The sequence below is a fragment of the Pecten maximus genome, chromosome 9, assembly GCF_902652985.1.
Source record: "Pecten maximus chromosome 9, xPecMax1.1, whole genome shotgun sequence".
Classification (NCBI taxonomy): Eukaryota; Metazoa; Mollusca; class Bivalvia; order Pectinida; family Pectinidae; genus Pecten; species Pecten maximus.
The window spans coordinates 27,690,456-27,709,092 of NC_047023.1; the positions used below are offsets into that span (position 1 = coordinate 27,690,456).

At 34.0% G+C, this 18,637-nt stretch overlaps 1 protein-coding gene across 5 annotated transcripts in view; it reads left to right on the forward strand.

The window, feature by feature from the left end:
* LOC117334342 overlaps positions 1-18,637 on the forward strand; it is a 137,704-nt gene that overhangs the window by 18,970 nt on the left and 100,097 nt on the right. For all 5 annotated transcript variants that reach the window (XM_033893898.1, XM_033893899.1, XM_033893897.1 and 2 more), the window contains one exon: positions 10,250-10,292. In XM_033893898.1, coding sequence (XP_033749789.1) covers positions 10,250-10,292 — 43 coding nt within the window. The remainder of the gene's footprint in view (positions 1-10,249; positions 10,293-18,637) is intronic.

Genomic DNA, 18,637 nt, shown 5'->3' on the forward strand with positions numbered 1-18,637 from the left:
GGAGCTGTATTGTTCCCCTCAGCTGTATATGTACTCTTGTTGGAATTTTCAGTTCAAATTTCAAGTTTGGTTTGACAGTTAGAACTGTGGTCATTTGACAGATACCAGTCATTTATTATCAGAGAATATTTATACAAGTATAGGGAGTTAAATGTTACCTGGTGAGTGTATGAGTAATATATATATATACTGATAAGTTCTTATTTTAGACTGCTGTCTACTTTCTTATTCAAATTTACAAGATACAATAAACTGTAGGCTCTGTCCTCGAAAACAATTATTTACTCACGAAATCAAAAAGGTAAGAAAGTAGAATATTTCAGTTAAAAGTCATAAATGTCTACACAATGAAGCAATATTATCTGTCTCCTAGTACAAAGCACTGTTGATATAAAGGTATGTTTGGTTTCCATTTGTCGATTCAATTGGGTTAAATATCTTTCCCAAACATTGACAGCGATAGTATACATTTAAGTATGGGTCAATAGGGACTGTTTACATAATGGATTTAGGCTTCCTTAGGCTACAAACACTGGAGAAGGAGTGTCCAGGTGTATTGGACAAGTGATTGTCTGAGTCGTTTAACCAGTACAGAGGGCTGGTGTCACTACCATTGAACTTCAGCTATGCCAGTATATAAGTAAAACTCAACAACATGCATGTCTTTAGTACTTCTGTCGTATCTTGGTGATTCTATATGCGAATAACAACTACATTGCCCCTATTAGAATAGAACTTTAGCTATATGTATATAGCTACAGATAGGAATTATCACTACTGTTGACAGTATAATTAACAATAATTGATCATGTAAACACATGTTGCCTCATAATATTTTCTATTTCTTTTGATAAGATGTTCTAAGGGAGGCAATCCATCTACATTCAAAACAAAAATTCTTGTTAATCAACAATCGGAGAAATTCAAAATTGTAAATCAAAATTGGAATCAGTGAAACAAGAGCAAAAAAAAAAGACAATAGAAAACGCCTTGACAATGCAAGTAAAATATGGTAAGTTTAATACATCTTTGGCTTTACAGTATCTGAATCCTAATTTGTTTTTATTTGTTGTGTCTTTTTAAGTCCATTAAGTATTTTCCTGCTTTATAGACTCAACAAAGGATATGTAAAACCCAGTTAAGCCACATTTTTTTAAGATTAGAATTTAGATGGTGACAACAAACTCCAAAGCAGACTTCAAACATGTCTTCCACTATGTGGAAGTTTTATGGATGCAAAACTGCATACACATAGACTAAATCTTGTAAGTTTTTCTGACAGTTGTTAACATCTAGCTATCACAGATATTGTGATATTGTGAACTTGCTATAGTGGATACTTAATCAACTATGAACATTATAAATGATATAGTTGGGAAAGCAGAGATGTTGCTATCGAGAAATGGAAAGTCTGTGTAATATATACTGTAAACGAGGAAATTTATACAAAGAATTTTGGCTTCATATGTGAAGGCAATTTTGCTGTGAAAATTTCCCTTGCACATTTTTTTTTGTGATGTATGAATTAAGTATTTATTGAACAGATGCAAAATAAAAATTAGTGAATATACCCCAAAATTATTGGTGATATTAATTATGAATATAGTCAATTAAGTTCTTGTTATTTAAAAGACAACACATCTTTGATATGTATGAAAGTGCATGGTCAGGTGGTGAAGTGGTATAACACACCTGCCTTTCACCTCTCACCGATGTCCATTCATCACTCGCTACCATCTTGGCCAATAACTTTTTCAACAATTCAAGATATATGATTAAGGTTATAATTTATTTATCTGAAAGTTTAATTGAAGGAAATAAAATGTTTTTATGATTATACGTATTTGACATTTAAATAGAAAAGAGCCCATTATATGACAATGTATCTGACAAAAACAAGCATTCGAAGGTTAAACTGTCACAATTATTAATTGTACTTAATGTCACATTAAAGGTATGTTGAGAATTTAATGATAAAGATTAGTTCTGTGAAATTAGATAAAAAAACTAATAAGTGCAAAAGAAACCTACATATCAATCCTTTCAGTGAAGATATAGATACCTAAAAATCAACTATTTTGATAGACAGGTTTAAAACTTAGTGGCCGTGTCAAAGGCCAATATTCCCCCCAACATAACTCGCTGTCACCTATATTAAATGTAACGCTGATTTTCTGCAGTGACTTAAAATACACAAGTAGTTAAAAACAATATTTACTGTGAGTAGAGACATAGTTATACATTACTGTGTTTTTATAATTCTAGCTAGTAATCAGGAAACATTCTAGGATTACAAGTGTTAAAAGAATTGATTTATTATAGCATTTACATTATGAAATGTCATAGAATACAAGATGATTGAGATGTTATACATGTACTAACAATTTATTTATCTTAGGACAACATATTGATATTGAACATACATCATTCTTAGTGTTTTTATCTAAAACAAAAATGTTTTAAATTTAACCTGATGATTGTGAAATCTGTAACAGATTGTCTCTTACTTAGCTGATTTTAATTGTTTGAAACTTTTTGTATGAATGCACTGAACAATGATTAAGTGTCCACTGTAAAAATTACTCTAATCTCCAGATCTCTTTTACAAATCAACCATGAATTTCGTTCTTTTGTTTTTTTTCCCTACATATAAATGTTCCTTATTCACAGTAAATGAAATAAGAAGTATTTTAGGTTTTTATGAGTACAATTTGGCATTTTATATATTTGTGAGTTAAAATGTGAGATATTTTAAACAAAAGTTTAATGTACATGTATTTGCTAATTAAACTGTGATACAATGTATTAGATGGACCTTTCATGAAGTCAATATGGTGGCACCTGTTTGAAAAATATTGACTGAGGGCAATATTATATTTCAGACTGAAAATCTTTGATATTTTAATTTATGAAGGTAAAATTTGTTGAATAGTTTAGGCTTTCTGAAGTAAGAATGTTAGATATTTTAGGTATCTCTGTAAAATGTCAGATATTTATGTATTAATTTAGTAAAATGTCTGATATATTAAGGTATTTCTAAATTAAAATGAATAAAAATGTTAGATAATAAGGTATTTCTGAATAAAAATGTTAGATATTAAGGTATTTCTGAATAAAAATGTTAGATATAAAAGTATTATGAATAAAAATGTTAGATATCAAGGTATTCTTTAAGTAAAAATATTTTGATATTAAGGTATTTCTGAGTAAAAATGTGAGATTTTTAGGTATTTACGGTACTGATATTTTTCCGTTGTAATTTATCTTGATTTTGTAGGGTGACCTGATAGGCTTGGTTTAATGACTATTCCAGGTACTTGTCATGCGTCTTTGTTTCTGCTGTTACAGATGTTAGACTTAAACATAATGAAATTTGTTTTGTTGAAAAAATGAACACAACATTTTGAAATTTATTTAAATTAGTTGCTAATTATGTTTGGTTAAGACTTGGTCCATCCACTGTGCAGCGTATGCAGTGTGAAAAGTGGGTTTGCATGGCAAGACTCTATTAGGCACAACCGGAGTGCTCCAACATCCATACTCATTTTGTTTTTGTGTAAAATTTGGGAAACCAAGGAAGATAAATTTAATTCAATTTGTGCTATTGAACACGGTAATAATTTCAATATTGGGCAGAGGGTGAGTTAGAGATCTGGCTGGGCGAAGTGTTATAAGGAGGGTAGGAGTGAGGGGGTTGTGAGAAGAGGGGTGGCTTCCCTGACAGATGGGTGTCCCCACGAAGGCAAGGTGACAGGACACCCCAGATTACCAGCAGCTAAGGGCCATAATAACACCACAACTGATGGATAACCATGATCACTGCGTTTTTGTTGGAACACCCAAATCATTGAAAAAATCACACTTGTGCGTCCTCTGTTTGCCTGTAATAATGATTAAAGATATGACTAATAAAGACTTGCCGTCCACACACCAAATTAAAGGTCACACTCTCTCACATTTTCTATAAGCTCCTCTCTCATTTAGTGACCCTTTTATGAAAAAAGTAAAAAACAAGTGTCAGGGGGTTGAAGTGATTAATTACTGATATTGAAATAATGTCGTGGCGTCTGAAAATGACAGAGCCTGTCGTAAGCTTGGTCCAGGGCTAGTGGTCGACTACATCACCCGATGATCAAGTTTATCACCCACCAGACATTGTTCACAGTTCAGTGAAGAATTTTATATCTCTATACACAAAGCAAATGTAGAGCTCGAGCTTCCCTCCTGCATTCGTGGCTTCGATCCCCTACGAAGAGCGTTATGATTTATATCCATATTTTTTGGTATTGTGTTTTATGGGGAAGCAAACATGCCGAGGAAGGTCATTGCCAAAAATAGCAGGAGCAAACATTAAGGCAATTGTCACTACACCACAATAAAATTTCTTATGCAAATAAAAAATATCCCATTGATCATTTCTGGCCATATTATTTCTTAATGAAGCATTTGTAGTTCATTTCACAAACAGAGTAGGATTTGTTTTAAACTGTAAAAAATTGACAGCCAACGAAAGGATATTTGAAATGAATTATTACATCTAATTTGAAATGAGATTTTTATTTTTTTTTCTATGAAGGGCTTTATATCTTGTTCTGACAGTGTGGTAACGAGCTGAGGCAATACACCTCACATTTATAGAGACTCCACACAGCTCTATCAAATTAGTTCCTCTCGATGAAAAGGTGGTTACGAGCTGAGGCAATACACCTCACATTTATAGAGACTCCACACAGCTCTATCAAATTAGTTCCTCTCGATGAAAAGGCTATCATGGTTTGGAAAAATAACAGATGAAAATATGTCATTTGATAAACTTTATTTCAATTTTGACACAATTGTTGTGGATTCCAGTAGCTGTACTATATAGCTAGAATCCATACTATTTCTACTAATGGGCAATCTTTGTTGAAGTGTTTCAAAACTTGTGTGCTGGTCATTGTTGCTGAAATCTAGTTAAAACTTATATGAGATATATTTATGAAGCCTGCTATAGGTCGTCGTTTCTAATCTACAGCTGATTTTGTAGTGTTATTCGAAGTCTGAATAAAAATTGTCACCATTCAAATATATGACAATTTCTGTGACAGTCCAATATGATGAATGATTAAAAAATCACCATTATAAACGTTGTGATTGAAGAGGTGTGCATCATTAACAGGGAGTCTGATCCTGGCCATTGACATTTGATCATGTCTAGTTTTTCTGGCGAGGCACATACCATATCAGGATACATAATTACGGAGACAATTACCCAGATATCTGTGTGAAGGCTTGGATTATGTCATTATTTAGTTTTAGCAAGTGTACTATTTTCTTTTGTTTTTTGGTTAATTGAATTTACTTTCCAAAATTGTACTTGACCAGAAATAAGTTTCCCTCTCCTAGTAGGAAATAAAAGGGATTTTGAAAAGAGGGGACTTACAAACTTACATTTTACGGCAAATGGAAAAATAGACTGGCTATTGCTTAACTTTTTGATGTAATGTTAAGAAAATTTAGGGATGGGTATCGCAAAAATATTGTATCGCTATATATTGCAAAACAGGATCCTCGTACCATGATACATATCATAATACATATCGTAATATTTAGTCAGAAGAAGTCTTTTCTCTAAGTAAGGCAATAATGAAGGAAATTATTATAATCATGGCTAAACAAACCTGATGTCCGCCATTTTGAAAACGTTACTACCCACTCTGATAGTCTCTGTGAACCAGACGCTTGATACGCATCAGGTTGGAAATGCATAAATGTTTTTAGTATTCATCATCTTGAAAACAATCGATATGGAAGTTAAATGTTTTATTATTCAATATTTACAATCGAAAGCAGTTGATCGAATATTTTCAAAAGAAAACAAAAATCAAAAGCATGTGGTCGAATATTTTCAAAATTTCTATCATAAAACGAGTTTTTACAGAAATAAATCAAAATTCCCGAGTGACCCCAAGTGTACCGATAAGTCGAAATTGTTCCAAGATACATATCTTTTCAAATAGAATCTTGATATACGGTATACCGATACTACTGCGCACCACTATAATCTATGCCAGCCCTTTAAAATGTTTGTTTGGCTTCTGTTTGTAATGTAAGAATTCCCAGCTGTAAATACTTGTATTTTTAGTGATATTATCTACCATTTCACGTTGATGAGTACATATTACAGAAAAGCACCCACAAAATTACGATGTAGCATGGATATGTTAATAACGTAACTGTGAAGTGTTCACATACAGTAGTTTTTTATCTAGTTTTTCACTTTTTCTGTGACATATACGTGTACACATAATACCAGTCAGTAACAATGTGCAAACTTTCATTTTGATTAGACGATTTCATATTACTGAGTTTGTGTACGTAAAAACGATGAGCCCAACACGGGGATTCATTCAATGGTCCGATTTATTGGAGAGCTTTGTTGACATGTTTCTGCTATAGGGTAGCCGTCATCAGAACAACAATCATTTATTGTGACGTCTTATACATGTGTAAACATCAGAAATTGATGACGTCATGAGTGAGTACACAAAACAACAACAGCCAAACAGCAATTTGGCGGAGAAATAAATTAGATATATAGATTAAGTTGACAGTGCATAATTACATAATTATATGACTCAAAAGAATAATTATGCACTGTCAAAACTAGTACTAGTACTGGCACAGTGCTATAATTTGATAGTATCCTTCATTCATTAAAGTAACAATTTTTTATTTTTTTTATCAGTATTCGGATCAACTTTTTGATTCATGCATCACAAGATTTTTGGGACAAGAACAACTTCAGGGAATAGGCTTATTACTGATAGTAGTTCTGGTTCCAAAAGACTTGATAGAAAGGGGATGGTGCTTATTGCAGAGCAGGGGCTTATTACTGGTAAATATTTGTAGAGGCTTTGTTGGGTGTTCAGCCGATATGGAAATTTTAAGGTTCAATTTGTGGAAATACCGAATCGATTTTAAATATATATCATATCCTATAAGCATCTGGCAAAATTTCTGATTTCAATTTCATAATTTGGATTTAAGTTGCAATGGAGGGCTGTTACCCATACCACTACCCCCAATGAATGGTGGTACAGACAGTCTATCATTATAGGCTTATCATGTAATTAGTGGGAAACAATGACACTGACCTGGCCCAAATAGATGAGAAAGGTTTTTGTTTAGTTTAAAAAATAATAATATTATTAATACATTATACCTAACAAGCCTCAGTATGGTAGAAGTTAAAAGTCTCTATTCTTTATGAGTATGAATTATACTGTAATACGCATTGTTAAAATTCAATTATCAACATCATCAAAATATTTTATTTGTATTATTTAATTTTTCTTAATCTTCATATAAAAATCCTGAAAAATTATATATGAACTATATTATATAGTTTTGTTTTAAACTAACGTTATATATACGGTTCTGATTTTAATTCCTAGTCATTGATATTTTTAATTGTATTTGATGAATTATTCATACTTTAACAACGTTAAAGTAGTGTTTCCAAATTGAATTTGTAAAATGTTTTGATCTACAAAGATTTAAAATGCTCACTGATATATGAATAGACTAAAAGAGCTTGTATTTTATTTCCTCAGTTAAATGCCTTCTCCGTATGACCTTAATTGTTGTAAGGACGATATAAACCTGAACAAATTAAAACAAATACTCACAAGAATATGTAACTTTGATTTTAAGACAACTATAAACAAAAGCTTTTCACATTTTGGAGGATAGATAAAATGGAGCTATACCGACAATATTTTAATAACTGTTCATTGTTTAATATGGCTGAGTATGATGCTGTAACTGATGAGGATTTGCTGTACCATATAGAGCCCCAATTTTCCCTGTACAGACCATCACACAATGTAATCTGCTGTGATATTTTTCTCTCCATGGAAAAGAGTTTAGCTGCATGTAATTTGCTTTCAATCTTTATCATGTGGTTTGGGAAATGCCCAAGCAAAAAGAGTAGATAAAAAATTCAATAGGGATGTTTGCTAGTCATCGCCATGTGTCGTTTTTTTTTATGATTGCCTCGCTGTAGTGATGCACACTGGACGATTGGAGATGTCATTTTGGGCAGATTGGGTTGAGATAATAGCGTGTGGATGCGACTTGTTATGAGCTGGTGACAAAGTGCAGATATCTAGGGCTTTTATCTTTGTACATTTTTTATAGGTGGTAATTGGTATGATTACACAGTAGTAGGATACTTAGACCTGATCCAGAGGCCTGTGTCAAATTTGTTCTCCTGTAATATGCGACCTGGTACAGACATGGGCTTGATAATTACGCCTCCTAAATATTTCAGTGATGAAATGAATTGCGGGGCAGAATGGTTTTTCTTGACAAATATGGCCCTTCATCATATGAGATCAATCTTTATTGGCAATTTCTACACGATATTAGTCCGTGAGGACTGGAATCATGATGCAGGATTATGATTGTCATAACGTCTTTGTGCGAGCCTTGGGGTTGTAGTGTCGTTGACGTGTGGGGATCGGGCGACCGCGGTGCTGTCATTTGGCCTGATCTCTGGCCGGGCCGCCACAGAGCAGCGCTACACACAGCAGTGTGGCGGTGATAAATTCTCTCCCTCTCACTTGGGGCCATGGTTAGGCAACTCGTAACATGCAAAGCGGTTTTAGATCTCATTGTATGACATGCAAAGTGGCTCGTCTGGTATCTTGTCTGCCACCCATTGCCTTTAACTTCTAGCATTCCCACATCTAAGTGTCTTGTGGCACTCCAGGGCTGCTTGTGGTCGCCAAACCCCAGTTTGAATAAAAGTAGAATTTATATGTTCAGGACTGAAATAATTTAGATTATAGATCATTTGTTTAAATTGTTTTTGAAACATTCCTTTGAAAGTGTTTTCATGCCAATTGGTCATATGTCATTTGATTGTCTTAATGCTAAAAGTGCATGGTTTTTTGCCAATTTAAAATGTTTTAGTTCAATTTAATTTGAAGGTATTGGGTTAGAAATAATTCAAATCAAGGTCATATAATGTGAAATTTGAAACAATAGTTAAATTATGATGCTGCTGATTATTTTGATACAATTAAAATTTCTTTTGTCACAGGTACACTAATGATCTGGTATTTTAAATGCTGCATGTTTTGGTACCTACAATTAAAATGTAAAAAGTGAAATGGCTGCTCAGATAACAAGATTCATTACCATCTCAGATGTTGAAGACTTGTAACACCCCAAAATGACATATTGGAATTCTGTATCACCTAAGGTGGAACTTATAATCTGAAATACCTTAAAGATGAGCAAGAAATTATTCTATAGAATAAAAAAATCTAAATGTGAAGTAGTGATCTTTTCTGGGGCTTTTATCACCCTAAAGGTGAGCCAGGCAAAGTCTGCACAATTATTCTGAAAAACATATGTTTAGGTTTGATCCACCTGGAAAGTACTATAACAATATCACTAGATTTTACAGCCTTTCAGATGTAACATATTTTGACAAAATTTTACATCACCACCAAATTAAAAACATATTTAATTTGCACAATGATGCATACCTTATTCATGTCTAATAAACTATGTACAGAAAACAATAATATTTAAGTGCAATTGTGTGATCATGATTTAGTTGAATACTTCAGTACAAAAACTGCTAAAGAAAGATTACCACTAAAATATAATATGTTTAGAGTAAATGAACTTAACCCATATCTGTGGAAGCCTTTATTTTGGAGAAAACTTTGACAGCATTTTGAATTCTAAACCACTCCTACTTGAAGAAAGAGTGGGGAGAAATGTGGCAACCCTCCTGAGGCCTACAGCTCCACTATATAATATACATATATTTATTATATTTCTTATGCCAAGTTATGGTGTAAAAAATATATACATATATTATAACCTATGCCAATTAAGATATGAGAGACCTGTGAAATCATAACAATTAGTCATAGAAAGGATGTTTAAATCTATCCATACTTAATAGTATACTGGTTTATGATCTATGCTTCAACTTTTAGATGAGTGGTTTTGAAATGGTATTATATTTGTTTGTGTCTTTAGTATTATTAGTGCATAGCATGTCAGTGAAAAAGACCAAAGTTTTGTGATCCTGGATTAAAAATAGAAATCCTCTCCAAGGTACTTTCTATTATCTATCTAATTATGCTAGAAATCTCCTTAATTAACCTACATCTGAAACAAAGATGAATTTTCAATGAAAATGTTTAAGTCAGCAAAGCTAACAAATCTTTTTATTTAATTACAGATTCTAATGAAATTTACACCTGGGGGAACGGCAACAGTGGACAGTAAGTAACATTATTATTACAATATTTGTCCAGTCAGAAGCCCATGCCTGGTAATAAGCCCATCCCCTGTCTTTGAATAAGAAGTCAAGAGTTTTACTCCAGGTTTATTGTAGAATAAAAACAGTACATATGTCGGAAGGTTTAGAATATTGTAAAAAAGATTTGTATTTGTTTCATAAGTAAAGCTTGTAATGTGCTATAAATGGCTGTTTCTTTGTTTGCTGGGTTTATCGCCTTATGAACAGCCAAGAGTCATTTTGAAGTGGAGACTTCTTTTTTTTTTTTTTTTTTTTTTTTAGGGTACAAAATACTTTTATTTCCCAGACATTTATGCATGAAGACCACTGCCAAGGTTGGGACCCTGGGATCAGTGTCCGAACAAATAGGTCCTCATGTAAGAGGGCTCTCATTCAACATACAATATAGTACAATGTACCAATCATTCATTCATCCATTCATTCATTATTCATCCATTCATTTTTCATCCATTCATTCATTTATTTTGAAATTATTTATTCATTCTGTAATTCACGTAATTCATTCAGTCATTCATTCATTATATATATCATACTCATCCTATACTGCATTCATCACTCATTCATTCTATACCTCCTTCATTTATCCACTCAGTTATATCTATTACATAAACAAATTTCATATTAAAAATATAATATAAATAAATGAAAATCTGTGGCAAAGTACAACTGGTTCGGATTGGTTCCCCCCTGGCATTGGCCCTCAGTCGCTTGAGTATGAGGCTAAAACTTAAAAGTCACTTTTGTAACCTGTTAGTATATTCATTAAGTGGATATGTATAAAATATGATTTACTTGAAAGAAGTGGAGACTTCTTGTAGTAGTTGGTAACTACCTCTCTTAAAATAATATATGTGAGGCCCAGAGCAATTAAGATAAAGTGACTTGCTTAAAGACCTGACCTAGACAGCTCAGATTGGCCCGTTTCTCAGCTTTCTGAGAAACACAAGCTGCTGCCACTGCTGTAGTGAGCATCGAACCACATACCTCTGATCGGCACCTGGTGCTCTAAACAACTGAGATTTATCACTACCTCTTTATACATGACCAAATGATATGTGATGATATACATGTAAGCTGTATGTCCTATCGTCAGTTAAGTTAGGATGTGTGTCGAGGTGAGAGGTTAATGTATGAGTTTGTCTGGTGAATGACGTAGTTCAGTATTTTTTGATCAGATGTAAATTTCCATGAATAAAAGAGTGGTAGTTATGTGGAATTTGCAAAAATATAAAGAAGTGTTTTTCTACCTATATTTCAAGCACTATTACTTTTGTAATTGTACAGGACAAACCTGAATGATAGTTTAGCACATATGTTTAACTTGTATGTGGAATAATTAAGTAACATTTGTGATGCTTACAAATTCTAAAACATCTCCCTGCATCACTTAAATTTCAAAAATAATCTGAAGTGAAATAAGTATGATTGTCATTATCAGCTGACAGCTTGTTCCAGGTTCTGAACTCAATTACATAATCTTCAAGACCAGTTAATATTCTGGAGGAATAAAAATAAAGTCAATCATTTCTTGGTTAAAAAGTCAATTTATCTGTGTTAAATGCTCATACCCTTGAGAGAAAAAAATAAAAATTTCCAAAATTACAAAATTTGCAGCGACTGTGTGTTTTGTGCTGTATTTATTCATTTGGTCGTTCAAGCTTTCACTGCGATGTTGTGAAAATGAAGGGTTTGAGCTCACCATACATGGCAAAGAGTCATTTAATTTCTGTTCTCATCTGTAGCTGAATAAGGGATGGCACGCTGTCAATTATGAACAAAATAGGGTCTTACATGACATAATATCTAATATGAGGCATTCAGATAGGGACTTAGTTCAATTTGGGGATGCAAATTCTGACAGTTTTCGTAGTGATATTGGAAAAATTTTGCCGTTCCTTATCGATTCAAATTACACGAACAAGTATGCTTGAAAGCATTGTACAACACTTGAATATTGTATGGAAATAAAAGTCTGAACATCTTTTGTATTGCGAATTGAAGGCAAGTCTTCTCTTATTATTTAAAATGAGATAAAACCAGTAAGGAAATTTTGATGGGATTTTATGTGAATTTTTCATTGGGCAAAATTGACAGTTCATGAGGGTGATGTGCTGGGATCAGAATGAAGCTGTGGTGATTCCAGCGGCCATTAATTTGGTTACATCTTGTCTATATGTTTGCATTATGATAGATGGATGTCGGTGTAATAGCGTTACCATGGCGTTGCTATGATTATGATATGGTGAGACATGTGATCAGGCTGTGATTGGGAGGGACAGGATATTGATCTAGAGTCAATAGAAGTGTCACCCAGGCAGAATTGCTCCTCGTCAGGGGGTGAGATGGCATCACAGAGGTGACCTTAGGTTAACAATGTAATATTTGCATGTCAGAAACTGATTGGGACTGTACAGGGGCTATAATTACTGTTTCCGAGATGTGTCCCTGCTGTAATCTCCAGTATCTCCATCCTTCTGCCTTCCTTTCATCCTATGCTAAATTGTTATGTTTCTGTCCAGTTTGTTGGGATTTCATGTTAATAATGTCACAGCTATCTACCCTAAGTAGTCAGACCTGCCTTAGTGACCGGCGGAATCAAGTAACTTCCTCTTACATGTGACCGTATGTTTCCTTCTCATTCATATTTACTATACCAGTTACCTTACCAACTACCTGTAATATGTGACCTTTTTGCTTGCGTCCCTTGGAAGATCACACATGACAGGTTCTCCTGTACTTTGAAATATACCTGTGATTTGGTATCATCATAGGACCAACTTAATGAAATAGTATACTAACAAAACAAGTTTCTATCCAATTTTTCAGCATAGCAGTATAATATTCTTTTGGCCCCGGATATGACGCGACAGGTGGCGTTACTGGTCAAGATGAAGTATATGATTGGTCAATGTAGCGGTAAATGCAAAATGCAGATATGCTGTTAAAAACGAAACAGAGTTAAGATTCAATGTAATAAGTGGCTGTATCTTTTCAAATGACACATTAATAAAATTGTATTCCTTATTCAAAAGCAGTCTTATTATCACCAAAAATGATTCAAACTGATATAATTTTGTTATCCGTGCTGAAACGCATTAGTTCGTTAATCTATTTCACCAGCACTTTTACATTATAACCACCAACATTAAAACTATGCCTTTTATCTTTTTTAAAGATATTTCTTGTTTTGTTTTATTGTATCAATAGGAGTACTATAAACATACTTATGTTATGAAATATTAGCACTTAACCGAACAGATTATATTATAATTAGTGTAGTGATAAGTTAGCACGCCTAAAATGCTTCCCGTAGGAAAACAACATCAGGGAAAGTGTAATTAGCACAATCATAAATTAGCGGAATGCCTTCAGCATGAAAAACGCTATAATACTGATAAATATCTACATTAACATAGAAGTAAGTGTACCTCGTTCTAGTTTACCTGTTATCTTTAGAACACATTGTTTTCTATGGTGACTTTTATTGGGTAACCCTACCGCAGTTGTTCTGTTCAATTGGATATTGGTAGTTAACACACTAAAACATGTAAGTAAGACCCCTCGTGTGCTTCCATCCGGACCAACAAGCATGATTGATATAAGTTGGTATAACTTGTTTTGCAATTGTTGTAAAATGAATATAGTTTATAATTATATATTATATATAAAACATGTATGCTAACAGTATGTTAAAAGACCAAGATGACTCCGAGACTATAGTGGATAATGCTCTTCTTGTTATGTAATTAGGATGTATGTACTGACTGTGTCAGACACTTAGCATGGCAGAAGAAAGACCTGTCAGTACAGATGACAGCCTTCACATACAGGGGCCATACTGTCATGGTACCAATGATACTAGGGTCAAACATGGCTGGAGTGACACACCATCAGACCGAGCCATGGCTGTGTTATTGGTGAAATGCCTGTTAATCCTAGAGGATAGTATACCAGAGGCCCTCAACTCATCCTTCCAGTAGCTTACACATTTTTATGGAAACAGATGTGATAGAACAGAGAGATTTGATCCCCATTAAACCAGGGTGTTAGCCCCTGACAGACCGCCTTCATTACCACTCGAACAAATATAGGGGTCAAAGAGTTTCTTGTTTCCCTCTGCTCTTCTTGTTTCCAAGATATGATAGCTAGATTTCATAAAAATTCCTGGGTAGTAAATCTAATATCGCTTTTGATAAATAATCAATGATATTTCATGACTTAACTGCTGGATTTAGTTGAATTTGGGTAAGAAAGGATATATATGGTTATTTACTAAAAGATTTTAATTCTTAAGAAACAGTGGAGGATTAAATTTACCTAACTTGTTACTTAACATCCATGAACTATTGAGATTCATTGATGTTAGGCCAAGATCTCGAAATATAGGTGATTAATCTTGAACCGACTACTTTCATACATTTATGATTATAGAATGGAGTATCCCTTATTGAATTGAAGTTATTTGTTTCATGTGATTGCTACTTATATTGCTTCATTTTAACCATAATCATACAATAGACATTCACACCTCAATAAACTAGTGTCACACCTGGATGTATTATGTATTATACTTTAAGGACTTACCCTGATACTGGTTCTGTGAAAATGACAGGTGATTTTGGAAGAAACTGTTACTATAAGGGACATAACTCTTGTACCAATAATAGGTGTAACTTATAAGAAAGCAGTGCATGACAGTGATTTTGGAAGAAACTGTAATTTTAAGGGAGATAACTCTTGTACCAATAATAGGTGTAACTTGTAAGGAAGCAGTGCATGATAGGTGATTTTGGAAGAAACTGTAATTTTAAGGGAGATAACTCTTGTACCAATAATAGGTAACTTGTAAGGAAGCAGTGCATGATAGGTGATTTTAGAAGAAACTGTTACTATAAGGGACATAACTCTTGTACCAATAATAGGCGTAACTTGTAAGGAAGCACTGCATGAACAGGATTTAAGGCTCATGATGTGAATGTTGAGTTTAATCCTTGAGACCTCTGGACCTGGAAATCCATTACTAACAAAAATAGTCCTCATTAGTGTAGATGTTTAATTGAGTGGCTTGTACCATGAATTGATAAGGACATATTAACAATATAACTAGAAAAGAAAAGTTTTAGTGTTGCTTGAATATCCAACTGAGCAATGCAGGCCCATTTGGTCTTTTGTTACCTTTTTGAGATAATGCCTCCTATCCTCACATATCTTTTATCTGAGATAAACATGCTACAGTTCATCAGTGTATCACTGCTTGTAGTATGTAAATGATATATCTAAATAGCAACAAATAATAATAGTACCTGCATCCTAAAAGTGATCACAAAAACACAGTGTCTTGAAAATGATCACTAGATTAGTCACACAATCCTAAAAACCATCACTAAAATAATATCAATGTCTGAAATATGATCACTAAAATAGTAACAGTGTCCTAAAAACAATCACTAAAATAGTTAAACCATCCTAAAAACTGTCACAAGAATAGTAACACCATCCTAAAATGATCACTAAAGAAGTAACTATGTCCTACAAACTGTCCCGAGAATAGTAAGTGTCCTTAAAATTATCATTAAAATAGTAACACTTTCAAAACACCATCACTGAAATATCACATCAGCCTAAAAATGGTTACTGAAATAGTAACAGCCTCCTAAACACGATCACTTAAATAGTAACATCGTCCTATAAATGTTTAATGAAATCGTAACAGGGTCTAAAATACCAGACATGAAGTTACATACCAAATGTAGAGGCAGATCACAAGAGAATTTCTGTGGGATGAAGGTGATTTTTTATTCACTTTAAAATTCATTAGATAAAAAGTAAACTTTCAGAGGCAGGTTACAGCATAAGATATATAAGTATTGATATTGTATAAAAATGACAACAGTCGATTATTGTATTAAATCAATAATAATTATTCTTTGTTAGAGATGTAGTACCATTAATTATTTAAAAATCATATTTAGGAAGCTGTCATATTGCAAATAATGTATAGCATGGAATATCTATTTACATACTGATAACCATTAACTCTAAAATTGATTATGATGCCGTTTTACTTGATGACCTTTACAACAGCCTTTCAGCCTTGACTTTGAAGTCATTGACCAGAAATTTGATCATGGAAGGTTGACGACACATAATGCAAGGACATGATCAAGTGAGAATTTTTAGATTCACATGAAAAAAAATGCTATGAAATTTTTATTTGCTTTCTTTTATTGAATTATTAGTGACATGTAACCTTGGAGCAAGCGATTGACTTAATGTGACAATAAGGGCATCGTCATGGAATTATTTGATTCCTTGTGGTGCAATTTTACTTAAGAGAGTCATGCATTTTACAGTTATCAAATTACACAATTGCTTTAAGAAATGCGTCGTGACATTATAATAGAAATTGTAAATTATTATATTGAAAATATTATCTAATTTCTTTCCATGAGTCATGAAAATTCGACGACTTGAAGAAACTTTTCTGACCCAATTTGGTGTAAGCATATTGATTGGCGGTATGCAGGATGATCACACCATGTACTGTATCTAATCTAATGTGCATGTAACTTCAGCGAAACCATTTGGAAAGGTTGCCATTATGTACTTTACATTTAGCTGTGATTGAATTTTCGGAGGAGCAGGCTGTATAAATGGTGCAGTGTATATATGGGGAGACTTTCGCCCAGCCTGCAATGATTGACGGCTCTGAACCTGTGCGGTCAGATGTCAACGGGGATGGGTAGATGTTGGTGTAGCTATGTCCTGATTGATCCGGACCTCTGGCCCGGAGCTACCAGCCCCAGAATCACAGATTAATTGAGAGGAAATCAGTAGAGACACGGTTAGCTGGAGGTGAGAGGGCTAATTCAATAGAACACTGACATATGCCCAGCTAAAGCCTGGTCCTTGCACTACTGTGCAGCTAGATCCAATTCCAGTTCCCCTAATCTAATGGCGGGTGTTTTCACTTGTCTGCCCCAATCAAATTAATTGATCCGACTTGATTGTGCTGTTGGTATGGAGGTCCCTATCGTCTCCCCTCCTGGGACAGGCAGGGTAATGCGGTGTCACCACTCCCAACACTGCCAGTCCTGTTGGCCATGCTGAGGCCCTCCAATCTCTCCTATCCATGCACAATTTGACACCTTAACTGAAAATAATTCTTTGCGTAACCCCAGAAGGAGATGGGTTCTTATACATTATGTATTAAACCTTAAATTGCTCCTCTCTTTGTCTTTCCTCAACACAATGTGTGACTTGTGATTTCTTTTCCTTGTCAAGTGATGCTGGCAGGTGTTAGCTGGAAGACTTTCCGTTGCCGTGGTGGCTCTGTGTATTTGGCACCCACTCTATCCAGTCCACACCATCTCTAACTTACATTGTCTCTGTTTCCTAACACAGCCCACTCCGACATTGTTAGATCATCGTGGCCATGTTAAGTTAATCTTCTGCTATCAGTGTTGAACTGTTGAGAAGACACAAGCAATTACTTTTTTTTACAACAATATCCATAAAACTTTCTGGTCTTTTCCATCAATACAATGTACCATATGTTTCCAAACTGGAGTCAGTAACTTCTCGGTGGCTGGGTCACTAATCATTGAGGGCTGGGTCAGAGAGCACCTACTTTCCCACTGGTTTGGTGGCAATTCTTACATTATCCTGATGAACTGTGGACGAATTAACAGTAATGATGACATACTGGAAAGCCTTTGTATTTTCTGATAATGAACTTGAGAGACCGTGTCAAAGATCGGATACATCCATATGCTTTATGATTATTTAAGACAATTTCCACCGGTATTAGATGTGGACTTGATGTATGTTACGAATTTTAATTAGAAGTTGACATGTACTTTTACGGTTATTTCTGAGGGGCTCTGCATAGTTTGTGTTTTCAAGGATCAAATAATTGTGAAAAAATTATACTTTGAAAGTAAAACGTGAAATATATATTATTTGTTCTAGCTATTTCAAGCTTTTTAGTAACTTTGTGAAAACTTGATCCATAGAGAAAAACTACATTTGTAGTATTAAAAGATACTGAGTCAATATACAGTGCATTCCGCTTAATCGGGTTGCCTATTTGCGGGGGCTTTTTACCCCATTAACCGACTTACCCGATAAGCCGAAATGCACGTCGCCATCTTGGATTTGGTCCGTAATGGTTGTCAGACTTGGGTCGATTTTGGATGAAAATATTTTCGTTATTATTGTTAATAAACGGTGTTTTTGTTTGTGCTTTAACTGATGTCAAATTGTCAGATTACTATTACTAATTGTATAAAAATGTGTGTATTAAAA